This window comes from Staurois parvus, unplaced genomic scaffold (assembly GCF_062004578.1).
Source record: "Staurois parvus isolate SC_StPar_1 unplaced genomic scaffold, SC_StPar_1.0 ptg002713l, whole genome shotgun sequence".
Lineage (NCBI taxonomy): Eukaryota > Metazoa > Chordata > Amphibia > Anura > Ranidae > Staurois > Staurois parvus.
This window is the reverse complement of record NW_028320509.1, coordinates 101,847-119,950: the sequence shown is the minus strand read 5'-3', so window position 1 is coordinate 119,950 and position 18,104 is coordinate 101,847. Positions and strand designations below refer to the sequence as shown.

At 48.4% G+C, this 18,104-nt stretch overlaps 1 protein-coding gene across 1 annotated transcript in view; it reads right to left on the bottom strand.

The window, feature by feature from the left end:
* The window catches only part of LOC149429406 (uncharacterized), a gene marked incomplete at its 3' end in the record, with an annotated part of 129,466 nt that overhangs the window by 9,676 nt on the left and 101,686 nt on the right, over positions 1-18,104 (bottom strand). Inside the window, exons 14-16 of the mRNA XM_089666445.1 lie at positions 16,765-16,908; positions 11,814-11,999; positions 4,918-4,986 (exon numbers count right to left, since the gene is read on the bottom strand). Of these exons, the coding sequence (XP_089522571.1) occupies positions 4,918-4,986; positions 11,814-11,999; positions 16,765-16,908 (399 nt within the window). The remainder of the gene's footprint in view (positions 1-4,917; positions 4,987-11,813; positions 12,000-16,764; positions 16,909-18,104) is intronic.

Genomic DNA, 18,104 nt, shown 5'->3' with positions numbered 1-18,104 from the left:
CCTAACAGTGCCAGTCAGTGCCAACCTAACAGTGCCAGTCAGTGCCAACCTAACAGTGCCAGTCAGTGCCAACCTAACAGTGCCAGTCAGTGCCAACCTAACAGTGCCAGTCAGTGCCAACCTAACAGTGCCAGTCAGTGCCAACCTAACAGTGCCACCTATCAGTGACATATATGCTTTCCTATATATGCTGTCTTTCAGTGCTTATCAGTGATGCTTATCAGTGCCACCTACCAGTGCCTCCTCATCAGTGCCACCTATCAGCGTCCATCAGTGCAGCCTATCAGTGCCCATCACTGCAGCCTCATTAGCGCAAATCAGTGAAGGAGAAAAATCACTTATTTACAAAATTTTAGAAGAAAAACGAAGAAACGTTTTTTTTCCCAAACTTTTCAGTGGTGTTTGGTTTGTTTAGCAAAAAATAAAAAACCCCGAGGTGATTAAATACCACCAAAATAAAGCTCTGTCACAAAAAATGATAGAAATTTCATATGAGTACAGTGTTGCATGACCGCGCAATTGTCATTCAAAGTGAGACAGCGCTGAAAGCTGGCCTGGGCAGGAAGGGGGTATAAGTGCCCTGTAGGTGAGTGGTTAAAAGTCAGCAGCTACAGTTTTTTTTTTTTACAGTGTGAGTGGAACTCCAATTTAAGCAGCGAAACTCCAACATGTAGCCTCAGGATAACGGCACATCACTTGCCGCAAGTGAGGGAGCACTGGAAAAGGTCTGGGGTTTTTGGTTACCTAATGATCGACTTATGTTGAACAGGAAGGGCAACAAACAAATCGAAATTTGGCCGGCTCAGCAGGGACTTCTGATACGTCTACGCCCAGTTACTATCGGCCTCTGTTGCTTTTCTCAGCCTCCTCCTTACACAGACACCGAGCATCAGTGCATAGGGCATGCCAATGACATTTTACAATGTGTTACTTGAAGTCTGTTTTTCTGCCCACCCCCCTTTTTTTTGGTGTTTTGACTTCTGTCTTTTCCATGCATATTGCAATAAAACACAACCTCTGGGGTGAACGATGGTGTGAACTACAAACAAGGACACTCTGCCTGATCTTGCACTTTGACTGTGCTGAGCAACGCAGCCCAGCGGTGGTGATGGGAACGAGCCCTCAGGATTGGTGGGCCTTCCCTACGGACAGTCTTTGCTGTGCCTTATGATTTACATTTTTTTCTTAGAGGATTTAACCACTTCCAGTCCGGACGCTTTCCCCCCCTTCCAGTCCGGACGCTTTCCCCCCCTTCCAGTCCGGACGCTTTCCCCCCCTTCCAGTCCGGACGCTTTCCCCCCCTTCCAGTCCGGACGCTTTCCCCCCTTCCAGTCCGGACGCTTTCCCCCCCTTCCAGTCCGGACGCTTTCCCCCCCTTCCAGTCCGGACGCTTTCTCCCCCTTCCAGTCCGGACGCTTTCCCCCCCTTCCAGTCCGGACGCTTTCCCCCCTTCCAGTCCGGACGCTTTCCCCCCCTTCCAGTCCGGACGCTTTCCCACCCTTCCAGTCCGGACGCTTTCCCCCCCTTCCAGACCGGACGCTTTCCCCCCCTTCCAGACCGGACGCTTTCCCCCCCTTCCAGTCCGGACGCTTTCCCCCCCCTTCCAGTCCGGACACTTTCCCCCCTTCCAGTCCGGACACTTTCCCCCCCTTCCAGTCCGGACACTTTCACCCCCTTCCAGTCCGGACACTTTCCCCCCCTTCCAGTCCGGACACTTTCCCCCCCTTCCAGTCCGGACACTTTCCCCCCCTTCCAGTCCGGACACTTTCCCCCCCTTCCAGTCCGGACACTTTTCCCCCCTTCCAGTCCGGACACTTTTCCCCCCTTCCAGTCCGGACACTTTCCCCCCCTTCCAGTCCGGACACTTTCCCCCCCTTCCAGTCCGGACACTTTCCCCCCCTTCCAGTCCGGACACTTTCCCCCCCTTCCAGTCCGGACACTTTCCCCCCCTTCCAGTCCGGACACTTTCACCTCCTTCCAGTCCGGACACTTTCACCTCCTTCCAGTCCGGACACTTTCACCTCCTTCCAGTCCGGACACTTTCACCTCCTTCCAGTCCGGACACTTTCACCTCCTTCCAGTCCGGACACTTTCCCCCCCTTCCAGTCCGGACACTTTCCCCCCCTTCCAGTCCGGACACTTTCCCCCCCTTCCAGTCCGGACACTTTCCCCCCCTTCCAGTCCGGACACTTTCCCCCCCTTCCAGTCCGGACACTTTCCCCCCCTTCCAGTCCGGACACTTTCACCTCCTTCCAGTCCGGACACTTTCACCTCCTTCCAGTCCGGACACTTTCACCTCCTTCCAGTCCGGACACTTTCACCTCCTTCCAGTCCGGACACTTTCACCTCCTTCCAGTCCGGACACTTTCCCCCCCTTCCAGTCCGGACACTTTCCCCCCCTTCCAGTCCGGACACTTTCCCCCCCTTCCAGTCCGGACACTTTCCCCCCCTTCCAGTCCGGACGCTTTCCCCCCCTTCCAGTCCGGACGCTTTCCCCCCTTCCAGTCCGGACGCTTTCCCTCCCCCTTCCAGTCCGGACGCTTTCCCCCCCTTCCAGTCCGGACACTTTCACCCCCTTCCAGTCCGGACACTTTCCCCCCCTTCCAGTCCGGACACTTTCCCCCCCTTCCAGTCCGGACACTTTCCCCCCCTTCCAGTCCGGACACTTTCACCCCCTTCCAGTCCGGACACTTTCCCCCCCTTCCAGTCCGGACACTTTCCCCCCCTTCCAGTCCGGACACTTTCCCCCCCTTCCAGTCCGGACACTTTCCCCCCCTTCCAGTCCGGACACTTTCCCCCCCTTCCAGACCGGACACTTTTACCCCCTCCCTGACCAGGGCAATTTTCAGCTTTCAGCGCTATCACACTTTGAATGACAATTGCGCGGTCATGCAACACTGTACCCATATGAATTTTTTACCATTTTTTTGCGACAGATAAAGCTTTATTTTGGTGGTATTTATTCACCGCTCGGATTTTTATTTTTTTTGCTATGTAAATGAAAAGTCCAACAATTTTGAACAAAAGTGTTTTTTTTTATAAAATTTTGCAAATAAATAATATTTCATCATAAATATTTGCCAAAATTTATTCCGTTATCTTTTTAGTAAAAAAAAAAATTAGTTTATAACCAAAAATTATAATTTTTAAACATTTTTTTTTACATTTTTATTTTATTTTTTTTACATACTGTCACCCTAGCAGTACAGTGTCACCATGGTGACACTGTACTACTTGTGGAGGGTGATGAAGATTTTTTTTTTTTTTTTTTTTTTTTTTTACAGTGATTGCTTTTACACCCATATAGGATGTAAAAGCAATCATTTCTCTTTCTCTCTGTGTGCATTCTTGCACTCATTGAGAAGTACTGAGTGAGCTGTGATTGGTCACAGCTTGTCACATGGTACAAGCCTGTTGTGAATAGCCCTGTACCATGTGACCTCTGTGACCATTCACAGATTTCACACGTAGTAAGCAATGATGTCACAAGTGACGTCTTGCTTACTACTTTGCATGTGATCACTGATTCGCCAATCAGTGATCACATGATCAGGACCTCGTACAGAGGTCCTGTCCGACGATCGGTGTTTCACTGTGTCCGGAGGACACAGCGGGCACCGGATCCCAGAAAGCGCGCACAAGCAGGGTGCGGGGAGGCCGTTCATAAACGGCCACCCGACCCTGCACTGCCACCGTCCGGCCGTTTATATACAACGGCCGGTCGGGAAGTGGTTAAAAACTGGCATTATTTTAACCACTTGCTAACCGCGATGCAGCCGCCATTTGGTCATCATATGATGTCCTCCAAAAGCACGCCCCCCGCACATTCTTATTGGTTCCACTGAGTCCATTCCCAGTGCAGGAGAAAAGCGTTTGCCGTGTTGGATTGTCTTTCATGCAGAAGTGATTAGATTGGCTAAACAGTCCCTCGATCACTTCTGCGGGCAGCGCAATTGGGTCTCCGATATCGGCGCCTATCCCAGCCTCACCCGTCCGATCGCAGAGCCAGGGACCACTGTAACCAGCAGCGGCGACATTATACAGAGAGAGAAGAACCGACGTTACTCTTCCCTCTCTGTGACCTCAAACACTGTAAGCGGCGAGATTTCGTCACTTCGGCTCTTCGTTTGCTAGGAATGCGCAGATCAGACCAATCTGCGTCTGATCAACTGCACTGGACCCCAAAGGAGAGAGAGGTCTAACAGACGCAGATCTCTGCATAAAGAGGACCTGTGATGGCCCATGCTTTCACAAGGGATGTTGTGCATCTATTGTGAAAGAAATAAAAAGCACAAAAAATAAACAAATTGACAGTAAAAAATACGTTTTTTTTTTTTAAAGTTTAAATAAATAAAAAAAATGTAAAGCACCCCGTCCCCGTGCTTATGTGCAAATGCATATGTAAATGGCGTTCGCACCACACTTGAGGTATAGTCATGAACGTCAGGGCTGTAAGGACACGGTGTTAATGGGTTTGACTTCCTAAAACCGAAAAGTGCAAAATCTGGTGCAGCTCTGCATGGTGGCCAATCGGCTTCTAACTTCAGCTTGTTCAATGAAGCTTTGAAAATAAAACCTGGAAGCTGATTGGTCTCTATGCAGAGCTGCACCAGATGTTGAACTCTTCAGTTTTAGTAAATAACCCCCTTATATTTCCACTCTGTTATGAAGCTACCATAGTTCAAACCAGGGGAGGACTGACCATTTGGAAACTCGGGCACTGCCCGAGGGCCCGGGGTCAGTAGGGGGCCCCATGAGATGCCCCTGGTCCCTTTTTCATAGGCTTTTTTGAGTTTGGGCAAGGACACAGGGGCCCCATGATCCCCTATTGCCCGGGGGCCCCATGAATGGTCAGTCCGCCCCTGGTTCAAACCCCCCCCTCCCCCATGCAAATTCTTAGAAACAGAACCGACTCACATTCAGCCGGTCAAACAGATCATCGTCCGGATCCTTATTCTCCATGAATCGTTTGAGATTCTTAAACACCTAAAACAAAAAAAACACAGAAGTGACTTCAATACCATTTCCTTATTTTCTGAACTGACATCCCAAAGCCGTGTTATTGGACCCGCCTAGTTCTTTGGAGCAGAGCTACAGAACACCTCCCTTCTGTTGTAGAAATGAGGAAAAGGGGGAGGTGCTCTGTTATTCATCAGAGGAGAAATGGGTGGGCACGACAACACTGCTTTAGATTTCAGTACGTTAGGGTCAGGTTGTCAGCTCATACAGGAAGTTAGGAGAGCTCGCTGGACTTCTGGCAGATTACCAGGTATTTTATTGTACTAGAGGCATTACAAAGAAAAAAACCCAAATAGTATTTAAGAGGAGATTTTATAATTGCTTTACAAAGAACCCCCCCCCGAAAAAAAAATAGTGCTACATGCAGGCAGCCTGTCCATACAAAAACATAACTTCCTCCCCCGACTCCCAAAGCCTCCAGATAGGAGGGGCTTGAAACCTAACATACGGTCTATAACACAGGTGTGACACACAAGGCCCGAAGGCCGAATCCGGCCCTCCAGGCCATTTCACGTGGCCCTTGCACCTCTCCTTCAAGTACCCCTTTGTCTGCACCCCCACCCTGTCTTAGCACCACCAAGGAATAAATTCTCCTGCTCCCGACGATCGCAGTGAAACCACGTGTGTATATAGTACGGCCCAGAAACAATAGTGAGCATTTTGCATTTTTTTTTGTAATCCTACCTAAAATACACTTGCACTAAAACTGACACGAATACCACTTTAACCACATGCCGCCCTGCCACTGTAGAAATACGGCGGCAGGGCGGCACGGGCAGGCAAAACCACGTTTTAAAATGTGTGTTTTGTAAACAGGTAGGATGCGCGCGCGAGGCATGCCGCCGCCCTGCTTGTCCCGCCGGTCACAGCCGCAGATGTCAGTCGCCGGGTCACAGCCGCTCCTTACCGGCTATGTCCTGGCGATCGGCGGCAATCGCTGACAGAGAGCACAGCTGCAGTAGCTGTGCTATCTGTCACTTCCCTGACAGCTGAAGAACACGCTGACCGGGACAGAAGAGTTTCCCTCTCCCGATCAGCGGTGTCCCGTGCAGTACACACCCCGCCCCCCTAGTGAAACACTCCCCTCACACAGATAACCCTTCCCTGAAAAATAAAGTTAACCCCTTCCTCCCCATTGCCATTAGTACAGTGTCAGTGTTTTTTTTTTTTACACTGATCACTGTATTGGTGTCACTGGGGATGTCAGTGACCCCAAGTCAGTACCCCCCAATGTCAGAATGTCCGCCGCAGTCCCGCCATAAGTTGCTGATCGCCGCCATTATTAGTATAAAAAAACCCTAAAAATCCCAGTATCTTTCCCGCCATTTGTAAACACTATAACTTTCACGTAAACCAATTAATTTACACGTATTGGGGTTTTTTTTTACCAAAGACATGTCCCAGAATGCATTTTGGCAGAAATTTATGACTAAATTTGATTTTTGCATTTTTTTTTTACTGGACATGTTTTATAGCAAAAAGTCCAAAATATTGTTTTTTTTTCCTCAAAATTGTCAGTCTTTTTTTTTTTTTATAGCGCAAAAAATAAAAACCGCACAGGCGATCAAATACCACCGAAAGAAAGCTCAATTTGTGGGGAAAAAAAAGGATGTAAATTTCATTTATGTACCGTATTGCATGACCGCGCAATTGTCTGTTAAACTAGCGCAGCGCTGTATAGCAGAAAAATGGCGTAAATTGCAGTATCTATACCATAGTTTGTAGACGCTATAACTTCCACACAAAGCAATCAATATACACTTATTGGGATTTTTTTTTACCAAAAACATGGAGCAGAATACATTTTGGCCTAAATTTATAACCAACTTTGAGTTTACTATATATTTTTTATAGCTGAAAGTAAAAAATATTGTTTTTCTTCAAAATTTTTGGCATTTTTTTGTTTATAGCGTGAAAAATAAAAAGTGCACAGGTGATCAAATACCACTGAAAGAAAGCTCTATTCGTGTGAAAAAAAGGACGTAAATTTCGTTTGGGTGCAGCATTGCATGACCGCGCAATTATCAGTTGAATTAGTGCAGCGCCGAGTAGCAAAAAGAGGCGTGGTCATTAAGGGGGGTAAATCCTCTGGAGGGCAAGTGGTTAAAAAAGAAAAAAAAAAAAACAAATCGTGACCATGACCCAAACACTAACCCTGGCAATGACCTAGATCTAAACTTGATCTAGGTTTTTATTATTTTTTTTTATATTTTTACACTTTTTTTTTTTATACATTTTTTTCTCTCTACAAGGATAGAGATATGAGATATAATGTATCTCTCCTTCATTCACAGAGAGAAAACATGGGGGCGGGCTTTACAGTGACTGACCAATAGCCAATCAGAGGCCATCACAGAGATAAGGTGACCCAGAATCAGGAGTTCTAGGTCATCTGATTCTCTGTGATGGCCTTTAATTGGCTATCACAGTGATTAGTCAGTGTGAAGCCCGCCCCCATGTTTTCTCTCTGTGAATGAAGGAGAGACAACGGATCTCTCCTTCATTCAGGGAGAGACAGCGCATCTCTCCTTCATTCAGGGAGAGACAGCGCATCTCGCCTTCATTCAGGGAGAGACAGCGCATCTCGCCTTCATTCAGGGAGAGACAGCGCATCTCGCCTTCATTCAGGGAGAGACAGCGCATCTCGCCTTCATTCAGGGAGAGACAGCGCATCTCGCCTTCATTCAGGGAGAGACAGCGCATCTCGCCTTCATTCAGGGAGAGACAGCGCATCTCGCCTTCATTCAGGGAGAGACAGCGCATCTCGCCTTCATTCAGGGAGAGACAGCGCATCTCGCCTTCATTCAGGGAGAGACAGCGCATCTCGCCTTCATTCAGGGAGAGACAGCGCATCTCGCCTTCATTCAGGGAGAGAGAGCGCATCTCGCCTTCATTCAGGGAGAGAGAGCGCATCTCGCCTTCATTCAGGGAGAGACAGCGCATCTCGCCTTCATTCAGGGAGAGACAGCGCATCTCGCCTTCATTCAGGGAGAGACAGCGCATCTCGCCTTCATTCAGGGAGAGACAACGCATCTCGCCTTCATTCAGGGGGAGAACGCATCTCGCCTTCATTCAGGGAGACAACGCATCTCGCCTTCATTCAGGGAGACAACGCATCTCGCCTTCATTCAGGGAGACAACGCATCTCGCCTTCATTCAGGCACAACGCATCTCGCCTTCATTCAGGCACAACGCATCTCGCCTTCATTCAGGCACAACGCATCTCGCCTTCATTCAGGCACAACGCATCTCGCCTTCATTCAGAGAGGCACAACGCATCTCGCCTTCATTCAGAGAGGCACAACGCATCTCGCCTTCATTCAGAGAGGCACAACGCATCTCGCCTTCATTCAGAGAGGCACAACGCATCTCGCCTTCATTCAGAGAGGCACAACGCATATCGCCTTCATTCAGAGAGGCACAACGCATCTCGCCTTCATTCAGAGAGGCACAACGCATCTCGCCTTCATTCAGAGAGGCACAACGCATCTCGCCTTCATTCAGGGAGGCACAACGCATCTCGCCTTCATTCAGGGAGGCACAACGCATCTCGCCTTCATTCAGGGAGGCACAACGCATCTCGCCTTCATTCAGGGAGGCACAACGCATCTCGCCTTCATTCAGGGAGGCACAACGCATCTCGCCTTCATTCAGGGAGGCACAACGCATCTCGCCTTCATTCAGAGAGGCACAACGCATCTCGCCTTCATTCAGAGAGGCACAACGCATCTCGCCTTCATTCAGAGAGGCACAACGCATCTCGCCTTCATTCAGGGAGGCACAACGCATCTCGCCTTCATTCAGGGAGGCACAACGCATCTCGCCTTCATTCAGGGAGGCACAACGCATCTCGCCTTCATTCAGGGAGGCACAACGCATCTCGCCTTCATTCAGGGAGGCACAACGCATCTCGCCTTCATTCAGGGAGGCACAACGCATCTCGCCTTCATTCAGGGAGGCACAACGCATCTCGCCTTCATTCAGAGAGGCACAACGCATCTCGCCTTCACTCAGAGAGGCACAACGCATCTCGCCTTCACTCAGAGAGGCACAACGCATCTCGCCTTCACTCAGAGAGGCACAACGCATCTCGCCTTCACTCAGAGAGGCACAACGCATCTCGCCTTCACTCAGAGAGGCACAACGCATCTCGCCTTCACTCAGAGAGGCACAACGCATCTCTCCTTCATTCAGGGAGACAACGCATCTCGCCTTCATTCAGAGAGGCACAACGCATCTCGCCTTCATTCAGAGAGGCACAACGCATCTCGCCTTCACTCAGAGAGGCACAACGCATCTCGCCTTCACTCAGAGAGGCACAACGCATCTCGCCTTCATTCAGAGAGGCACAACGCATCTCGCCTTCATTCAGAGAGGCACAACGCATCTCGCCTTCATTCAGAGAGGCACAACGCATCTCGCCTTCATTCAGGGAGGCACAACGCATCTCGCCTTCATTCAGGGAGGCACAACGCATCTCGCCTTCATTCAGAGAGGCACAACGCATCTCGCCTTCATTCAGGGAGGCACAACGCATCTCGCCTTCATTCAGGGAGGCACAACGCATCTCGCCTTCATTCAGGGAGGCACAACGCATCTCGCCTTCATTCAGGGAGGCACAACGCATCTCGCCTTCATTCAGGGAGGCACAACGCATCTCGCCTTCATTCAGGGAGGCACAACGCATCTCGCCTTCATTCAGAGAGGCACAACGCATCTCGCCTTCATTCAGACAGGCACAACGCATCTCGCCTTCATTCAGGGAGACACAACGCATCTCGCCTTCATTCAGGGAGACACAACGCATCTCGCCTTCATTCAGGGAGACACAACGCATCTCGCCTTCATTCAGAGAGGCACAACGCATCTCGCCTTCATTCAGAGAGGCACAACGCATCTCGCCTTCATTCAGAGAGGCACAACGCATCTCGCCTTCATTCAGAGAGGCACAACGCATCTCGCCTTCATTCAGAGAGGCACAACGCATCTCGCCTTCATTCAGAGAGACACAACGCATCTCGCCTTCATTCAGCGAGACACATTGGATCTCTCTGAATTAAGGAGAGACACATTGTATCTCTCTGCAAGGATTACATTGGATCTCTCTGAATTAAGGATTACATTGGATCTCTATCCTTGCAGAAAGAAAAAAAAAAAAAATCCAAGTGTGTAAAAATAATGACAATAATAGTTAACAAAAAAAACCAAACAAACCTTATAATAAAACCTAGCTCAAAGTTTGATCTAGGTCAGTGCCAGTGACCGATCACTGTGCTAGCCAAATCAGAGGCCATCACAGAGATCAGATGACCCAGAATCAGGAGTTCCAGGTCCCAATTGTTACTACAGGACCCATCACCCTCGGTGAGACCTCAGTCTTGGTGCTGGGAGCACTCTCCCAGCACAAAAGAGAACGCAAATATACGGCCCCACAGAAAAAAGCCCAGTCCATATTTGTATGAAATCGGTGCTAAAGGGTTCAAATAAACAACCATTACCACTGCATATTTCACAATCTAGAGCAGTATTTCTCAACTTTTTTTCAGTCAAGGCACCCTTTATAATTATGGACAGTCTTGAGGCACCCTTTATAATTATAGACAGTCTTGAGGCACCCTTTATAATTATGGACAGTCCTGAGGCACCCTTTATAATTATGGACAGTCTTGAGGCACCCTTTATAATTATAGACAGTCTTGAGGCACCCTTTATAATTATAGACAGTCTTGAGGCACCCTTTATAATTATGGACAGTCTTGAGGCACCCCCTTTATAATTATGGACAGTCTTGAGGCACCCTTTATAATTATAGACAGTCTTGAGGCACCCTTTATAATTATGGACAGTCTTGAGGCACCCTTTATAATTATGGACAGTCTTGAGGCACCCTTTATAATTATGGACAGTCTTGAGGCACCCTTTATAATTATGGACAGTCTTGAGGCACCCTTTATAATTATAGACAGTCTTGAGGCACCCTTTACAATTATGGACAGTCTTGAGGCACCCTTTATAATTATGGACAGTCTTGAGGCACCCTTTATAATGGACAGTCTTGAGGCACCCTTTATAATTATGGACAGTCCTGAGGCACCCTTTATAATTATGGACAGTCTTGAGGCACCCTTTATAATTATGGATAGTCTTGAGGCACCCTTTATAATTATGGACAGTCCTGAGGCACCCTTTATAATTATGGACAGTCCTGAGGCACCCTTTATAATTATGGACAGTCCTGAGGCACCCCATTCTAAAATGTAAAAAACTATTCTAATAGTTGTATATAACGCAGCAACATCCACACATGTAGGACACCCAACATTAGATGCGATTTATTCTTCCAAAGCAAATACACTTCTGCACGCTGGTACTGACTAGTATGCCAATGTTTCTCCTCTCCCTCAGTTCTCCATCACTGAGCTAATGTGACCCCAGCACTGATGGAGAGGGGTGGGGGAGGGTCAAACTAGGATGCTGTGCAGGGGGCTGAAATCCTCCTTATCAACTGATGATGTCACTGGTTGTTAGGACGCCGGCGGTTAGAAGGTTGTAATGGTGCACAATGAACGCTTTGTATAACTAAAAGGCTGGCTTGTTCCACCCGCTGGCTTGTATACAAGTTTTGGGCAACCTTTAGACATTTTGCCAAGGCACCCCTGAAGAGACCTCAAGGCACCCCTGAAGAGACCTCAAGGCACCCCTGAAGAGACCTCAAGGCACCCTGGCTGAGAAAAGTTGATGTAGCGGCTCACAAACCAGACGTGATTGTAGACAGTGACAACTCGGGTCCTCACCTCTTTCTCCACGGGCACCTTGTTGTAGTATCTTATGGAGTCTTTCCCCAGGAAGTCGAACTCCACCACGTGCTTCTGACCATCCAGCTCAGGAAACAGTTGAATGTGTTCCACCCGCAGGGAGCAGCAGCCCACAGTGTCGGCCGTCTCACCCTCTTCCTTCTCATTGCCCGCTCGCAAGGCCAACTGCCAGGAAAAAAACACATCAGCTGTTGTGTGCCCGGCCCTGTAAATGGTCACCTGCCTAAGAATCTACATGTGCCAAGCGTACATTGTGTCTCTCTGGCGGCCGATATCGCCTACCATCCCTTCGTACCATCGATGCATCGTCCATTAGTATCTTCTCCATTCGACACTCCCCGAAGGGCTGGATGTTTGCATCACCCACCACCTGCCGCTGTACCATCCTCCAACCCTCAAAGTGGTATTAAACCCACAACTACAATCAGTCTGTAGATGCAGGAAAGCATGCTTGATATACTCACTGTGGGACCTAAGGGGTTAATCCTCCGCATTATGTAAAATGGCTGTTTGATCCTGTCTTCTCGGATACTCCGTTTCTTTCAGTGACCCCCTTTTATCTCCTGATAAGACATATCATGTGGAGTCACTCTGCACATGCTCAGTTTGGTGTGTATTGTTAGAGATTTTTTTTTTTTTCTTGGGAGAGTGCATGTGATCAGCACAGGGCCAATCAGTACTGTCCAGACAGAAGTCAGGGGTTCTGCACCCTGCTAGAGCAGAAAAAAAAAAAAAAAAACTCCTACAAGCATTAACCAGGGCTCTGCTGGACACTGATAGAAGTCACAAGACTGCTACATATTGCTGATGAGAAATGGTATTTAGCAGTTTATATTTACTAAAATAACTGCATTTCCATGTTATGCATCCTGTGGGAGAGCGGACATAGTGAATGCGGGGTCCGGGGAGAGCGGATATAGTGAATGCGGGGTCCGGGGAGAGAGGATATAGTGAATGCGGGGTCCGGGGAGGGCGGGTATAGTGAATGCGGGGTCCGGGGAGGGCGGATCTAGTGAATGCGGGGTCCGGGGAGGGCGGATCTAGTGAATGCGGGGTCCGGGGAGGGCGGATCTAGTGAATGCGGGGTCCGGGGAGGGCGGATCTAGTGAATGCGGGGTCCGGGGAGAGAGGATCTAGTGAATGCGGGGTCCGGGGAGAGAGGATATAGTGAATGCGGGGTCCGGGGAGGGCAGATCTAGTGAATGCGGGGTCCGGGGAGGGCAGATCTAGTGAATGCGGGGTCCGGGGAGGGCGGATCTAGTGAATGCGGGGTCCGGGGAGGGCGGATCTAGTGAATGCGGGGTCCGGGGAGGGCAGATCTAGTGAATGCGGGGTCCGGGGAGGGCGGATCTAGTGAATGCGGGGTCCGGGGAGGGCGGATCTAGTGAATGCGGGGTCCGGGGAGGGCGGATCTAGTGAATGCGGGGTCCGGGGAGAGCGGGTACAGTGAATGCGGGGTCCGGGGAGAGCGGGTACAGTGAATGCGGGGTCCGGGTAGAGCGGGTACAGTGAATGCGGGGTCCGGGTAGAGCGGGTACAGTGAATGCGGGGTCCGGGTAGAGCGGGTACAGTGAATGCGGGGTCCGGGTAGAGCGGGTACAGTGAATGCGGGGTCCGGGTAGAGCGGGTACAGTGAATGCGGGGTCCGGGTAGAGCGGGTACAGTGAATGCGGGGTCCGGGGAGAGCGGGTACAGTGAATGCGGGGTCCGGGGAGAGCGGGTACAGTGAATGCGGGGTCCGGGGAGGGCGGATACAGTGAATGCGGGGTCCGGGGAGGGCGGATACAGTGAATGCGGGGTCCGGGGAGGGCGGATACAGTGAATGCGGGGTCCGGGGAGGGCGGATACAGTGAATGCGGGGTCCGGGGAGGGCGGATACAGTGAATGCGGGGTCCGGGGAGGGCGGATACAGTGAATGCGGGGTCCGGGGAGGGCGGATACAGTGAATGCGGGGTCCGGGGAGGGCGGATACAGTGAATGCGGGGTCCGGGGAGGGCGGATACAGTGAATGCGGGGTCCGGGGAGGGCGGATACAGTGAATGCGGGGTCCGGGGAGGGCGGATACAGTGAATGCGGGGTCCGGGGAGGGCGGATACAGTGAATGCGGGGTCCGGGGAGGGCGGATACAGTGAATGCGGGGTCCGGGGAGGGCGGATACGGTGAATGCGGGGTCCGGGGAGGGCGGATATGGTGAATGCGGGGTCCGGGGAGGGCGGATATGGTGAATGCGGGGTCCGGGGAGAGCGGATATGGTGAATGCGGGGTCCGGGGAGAGCGGATATGGTGAATGCGGGGTCCGGGGAGAGCGGATATGGTGAATGCGGGGTCCGGGGAGAGCGGATATAGTGAATGCGGGGTCCGGGGAGAGCGGATATAGTGAATGCGGGGTCCGGGGAGAGCGGATATAGTGAATGCGGGGTCCGGGGAGAGCGGATATAGTGAATGCGGGGTCCGGGGAGAGCGGATATAGTGAATGCGGGGTCCGGGGAGGGCGGATCTAGTGAATGAAAAACAAACAACAAAAACAGTAATGCCAAGCGCTATGGTTAGGGGCTACAAAGTGGCGCAAGACCAACTGGATGTCCAATAGCAAGCTATTTATTGTCAAAATGACAAATATAATCCAATGTGAATAAAAGTTTATTTAGTCATGATAATTAACTACATGAAAACGGTGGATAAAAATCAATGATAAAAAAAAAATTTAAATAAATAAATAAAAGAATCAGATTTTTTTTTTTTTTTTTGGATTTCCACTGCAAGCACACTGCTTTGTATATCTCTGCTATGCAAAGCAGTGTGCAGAAGCTTACAGGGGAGAGAACTGTATTGTTTACATACAGCTCTCTCCCCCGTCGGTAATGCGCCACGATCACTGGGTGCCGGCGAGTAATCACTGACCGGGACCCGTTGATTGACAGCCGTTGCCACGAATAGCATTCGCGTGCCCCCTACTTGGAATTGCAAAGTATCAAACACATTATATATATATATATATATATATATATATATATACACACATACATACATATACACACATATACATTATATATATATATATATATATATATATATATATATATATATATATATAAACATTGTTAAGGCTTCTCACATTCTATGGTTCTATTTATTAGGCCTCAAATTGTCACACAGATTTCTCCTTTCTGGCCAATCTCATTCCTTGCTATTTTCAAAGCTTCCCTATTCAATTGATCCATTTTTTGGTGTCATATTGGGACGAAGGTGAAAATTATGCTGGTAATTTCCTGAAAGTCTAAGAAACAGAAAATGTCAGAAACACACTAAATCCTGTTTGCAGTCATAGCACCTTATATTTACCTCCAAAGTCTTGTTTCCTTAAAATGTCATAACTTGAATGGCGTCCCTAGGGGGGGTGCGGGCCGCACCGGGTGACACCATCACAGGGGGTGCAGGAGCAGGATGCCGACACGGTGACAGCTGCCCCCGCCCCCGATTTAGCCGTAGAATGAGTATCCCCTGAAACAACTGCGCATGTGCCGGTTTCAGGCCGAAGAAGCCGATCGCCGGCTCTGTGCTAAAGTTGGAGATCGACTTCTTCGGCCTGAAACACTGTTCAACAAATTTTTATTTTTTGCCAGTTTTGGAAACAAAAGGATCCATTTCTTAATGAATTTCACATTCTGAGTTCAAATATAACAATGAAATTTGTCAATTGGCTCTAGTTTTTCTGTAAACGGAAAGTTTTCTACTATAGGCGTAATGACTACATAATGCACAATAATTATATAGATAGATGTCTTTCCACAAATATAAAGCAAGTGATATTGACTACATAACAAAGCCTAAATGGCATAATATATTGCATAGGATTACCAAGAAAATTTATAGCCATAAGCTAAGTTGAATCATTTTAATACTTAGGATTCTCACTAGTTTTGTCTTCAGTTTGTGTCGGTTTTGCTTCTCTTGGCTTTGCTCTTGTATTCGAGGAAAGGGCTATCTCTTACAACTGTCCAGCAATAGTCAGCAAGCATTCATGGGCTCCATTTACCTTGATATCTTCTTTCCATAGCTGCAATGTCTTGATGGAAGCGCTCTCCGTGTTCATCACTCACTGCTCCACAGTTTGGTGGGAAAAAATCCAGATGCGAATGTAGAAAATGAATTTTTAGAGACATGTTGCAACCCAGATTTCTGTAAGTCTGGATGAGTTTTTCTACCACTTTCTTGTAGTCTGGTGTTTTATTGTTTCCAAGAAAATTTGATGTCACTGATACAAATGCTGTCCAGGCAGCCTTTTCCTTTCCACGCAACAGAGAAAGAAACTCATCATCATGAATAAGTTTACGAATCTGTGGCCCAACAAAGACTCCTTCATTTATTTTTGCAGCACTAAGTGCTGGAAATTTGCTAATCAGGTACTTGAAACCTGCTTTATTCTTGTCCATTGCCTTAACAAATCATCATAATTTTGAATGGCTTACGTCATTAGATGGGTGAATATATCATGGAAACTAGAGCCAATCAACATTTTTTAGGGTCATTTTCGTTTTCAGCACCCCAAAATTATGTAAGATTAGCTAATTTTATGCCCAAAACTTTTTACCTGTTGAACAGTGAAATCGGCACATGCGCCGTTGCTTCAAGGGATACACATTTTACCGCTACACTGGCACCGCTCCATCCTCTCTGGAGGGGTGACACCATGTGTTACCGCACCGGGCGACACCAGCCCCAGGGACGCCTCTGCATAACCTGTCCTTTTTTTTTGCTTTTGCAATGATTTTGCTATATTTCTGGTTCATTATGACAGAACGACTTTCCATCTCAAATTCTGCTGCATTGGAGAGGTTTAGTGGCAGAATACAGAGCCGTGCAGAAAAGAAAAATCAATCGTTTAAAAGATTCACGGAGTTAAATCTCATACCTATGGCAGTTTCTGTACCTTATCAATGAAATACAGTGCCACGGCTATCTGTCTCTTTTTCATCTCACGGGATTTCCAATCCTTTCGATACTGGGAACGGATGTGACCTACCACATCTTTCAGGCGCCGGGCGGTCTCATATTTCTGCCAGTCCTTCTCCCCCTGAATTACACCGGGTACAAAACACAGGTAAAGGCAAACTCCAGATTAAGTAGGTTTTAAAATGAATTATGGCAGCACAGTGGCTAAATGGTTAACACTCCAACCTGGCAGTACTCGGGTCGTCATTTCAAATCCCAACCACAGCACCACCTGCCTGGAGTTTGCATGTACTCCCTGTGCCTGCGTGCGTTTCATCCAGGTACTCCAGTTTCCTCCCACACTCCAGAGACATGCTGGTAGGTTTACTGGCTCCTGACTAAAATTGGCCCCAGTATGTTTATGTATGAATGTGAGTTAGGGACCTTAGATTGTACGCTCCTCGGGGGGCGGAGACTGAGGTGAATGTACTATAAATGTGTGTATGTATGAATGTGAGTTAGGGACCTTAGATTGTATGCTCCTCGGGGGCGGGGACTGAGGTGAATGTACGATATATATGTGTGTATGTATAAATGTGAGTTAGGGACCTTAGATTGTACGCTCCTCGGGGGCGGAGACTGAGGTGAATGTTATATATCTATAAATGAATGCGAGTTAGGGACCTTCGATTGTACGCTCCTTGAGGGTTAGGGACTGATGTGAATGTACAATATATACATACATCGCTGGGTAAATTGATGGCACTGTATACAGTTAGGTCCATATATATTTTGGACACGGACAATTTTAGTTTTTTTCAGGTATTTGCCAAAAGATATTCAAGCTTTAGCTATATAATGGATATGGGTGGACAGTGCACACTCTCAGGTGTAATTTGAGGGTATGTACATCCAGACTGGCGGAAGGGTTTAGGAATTACAGCTCTTAAGAGTAGCCACCCCCCCCCCTTTGTCAAGGAACCAAAAGTAATTGGACAATTGAATATAATCATAAATAAAATGTTTATTTGTAATATTTTGTTGAAAATCCTTTACTGGCAATGACTGCCTGAAGTCTGGAACCCATGGACATGACCAAAGATTGGGTTTCCTCCTTTCTGATGCTTTGCCTGAAGTCTGGAACCCATGGAGATGACCAAAGACTGGGTTTCCTCCTTTCTGATGCTTTGCCTGAAGTCTGGAACCCATGGAGATGACCAAAGACTGGGTTTCCTCCTTTCTGATGCTTTGCCAGGATCTAACTGGAGATGTCTTTAGTTTTTCTTTGTTTCTGGGTCTTTCTGCCTTTAGTTTTGCCTTCACCAAGTGAAATGCATG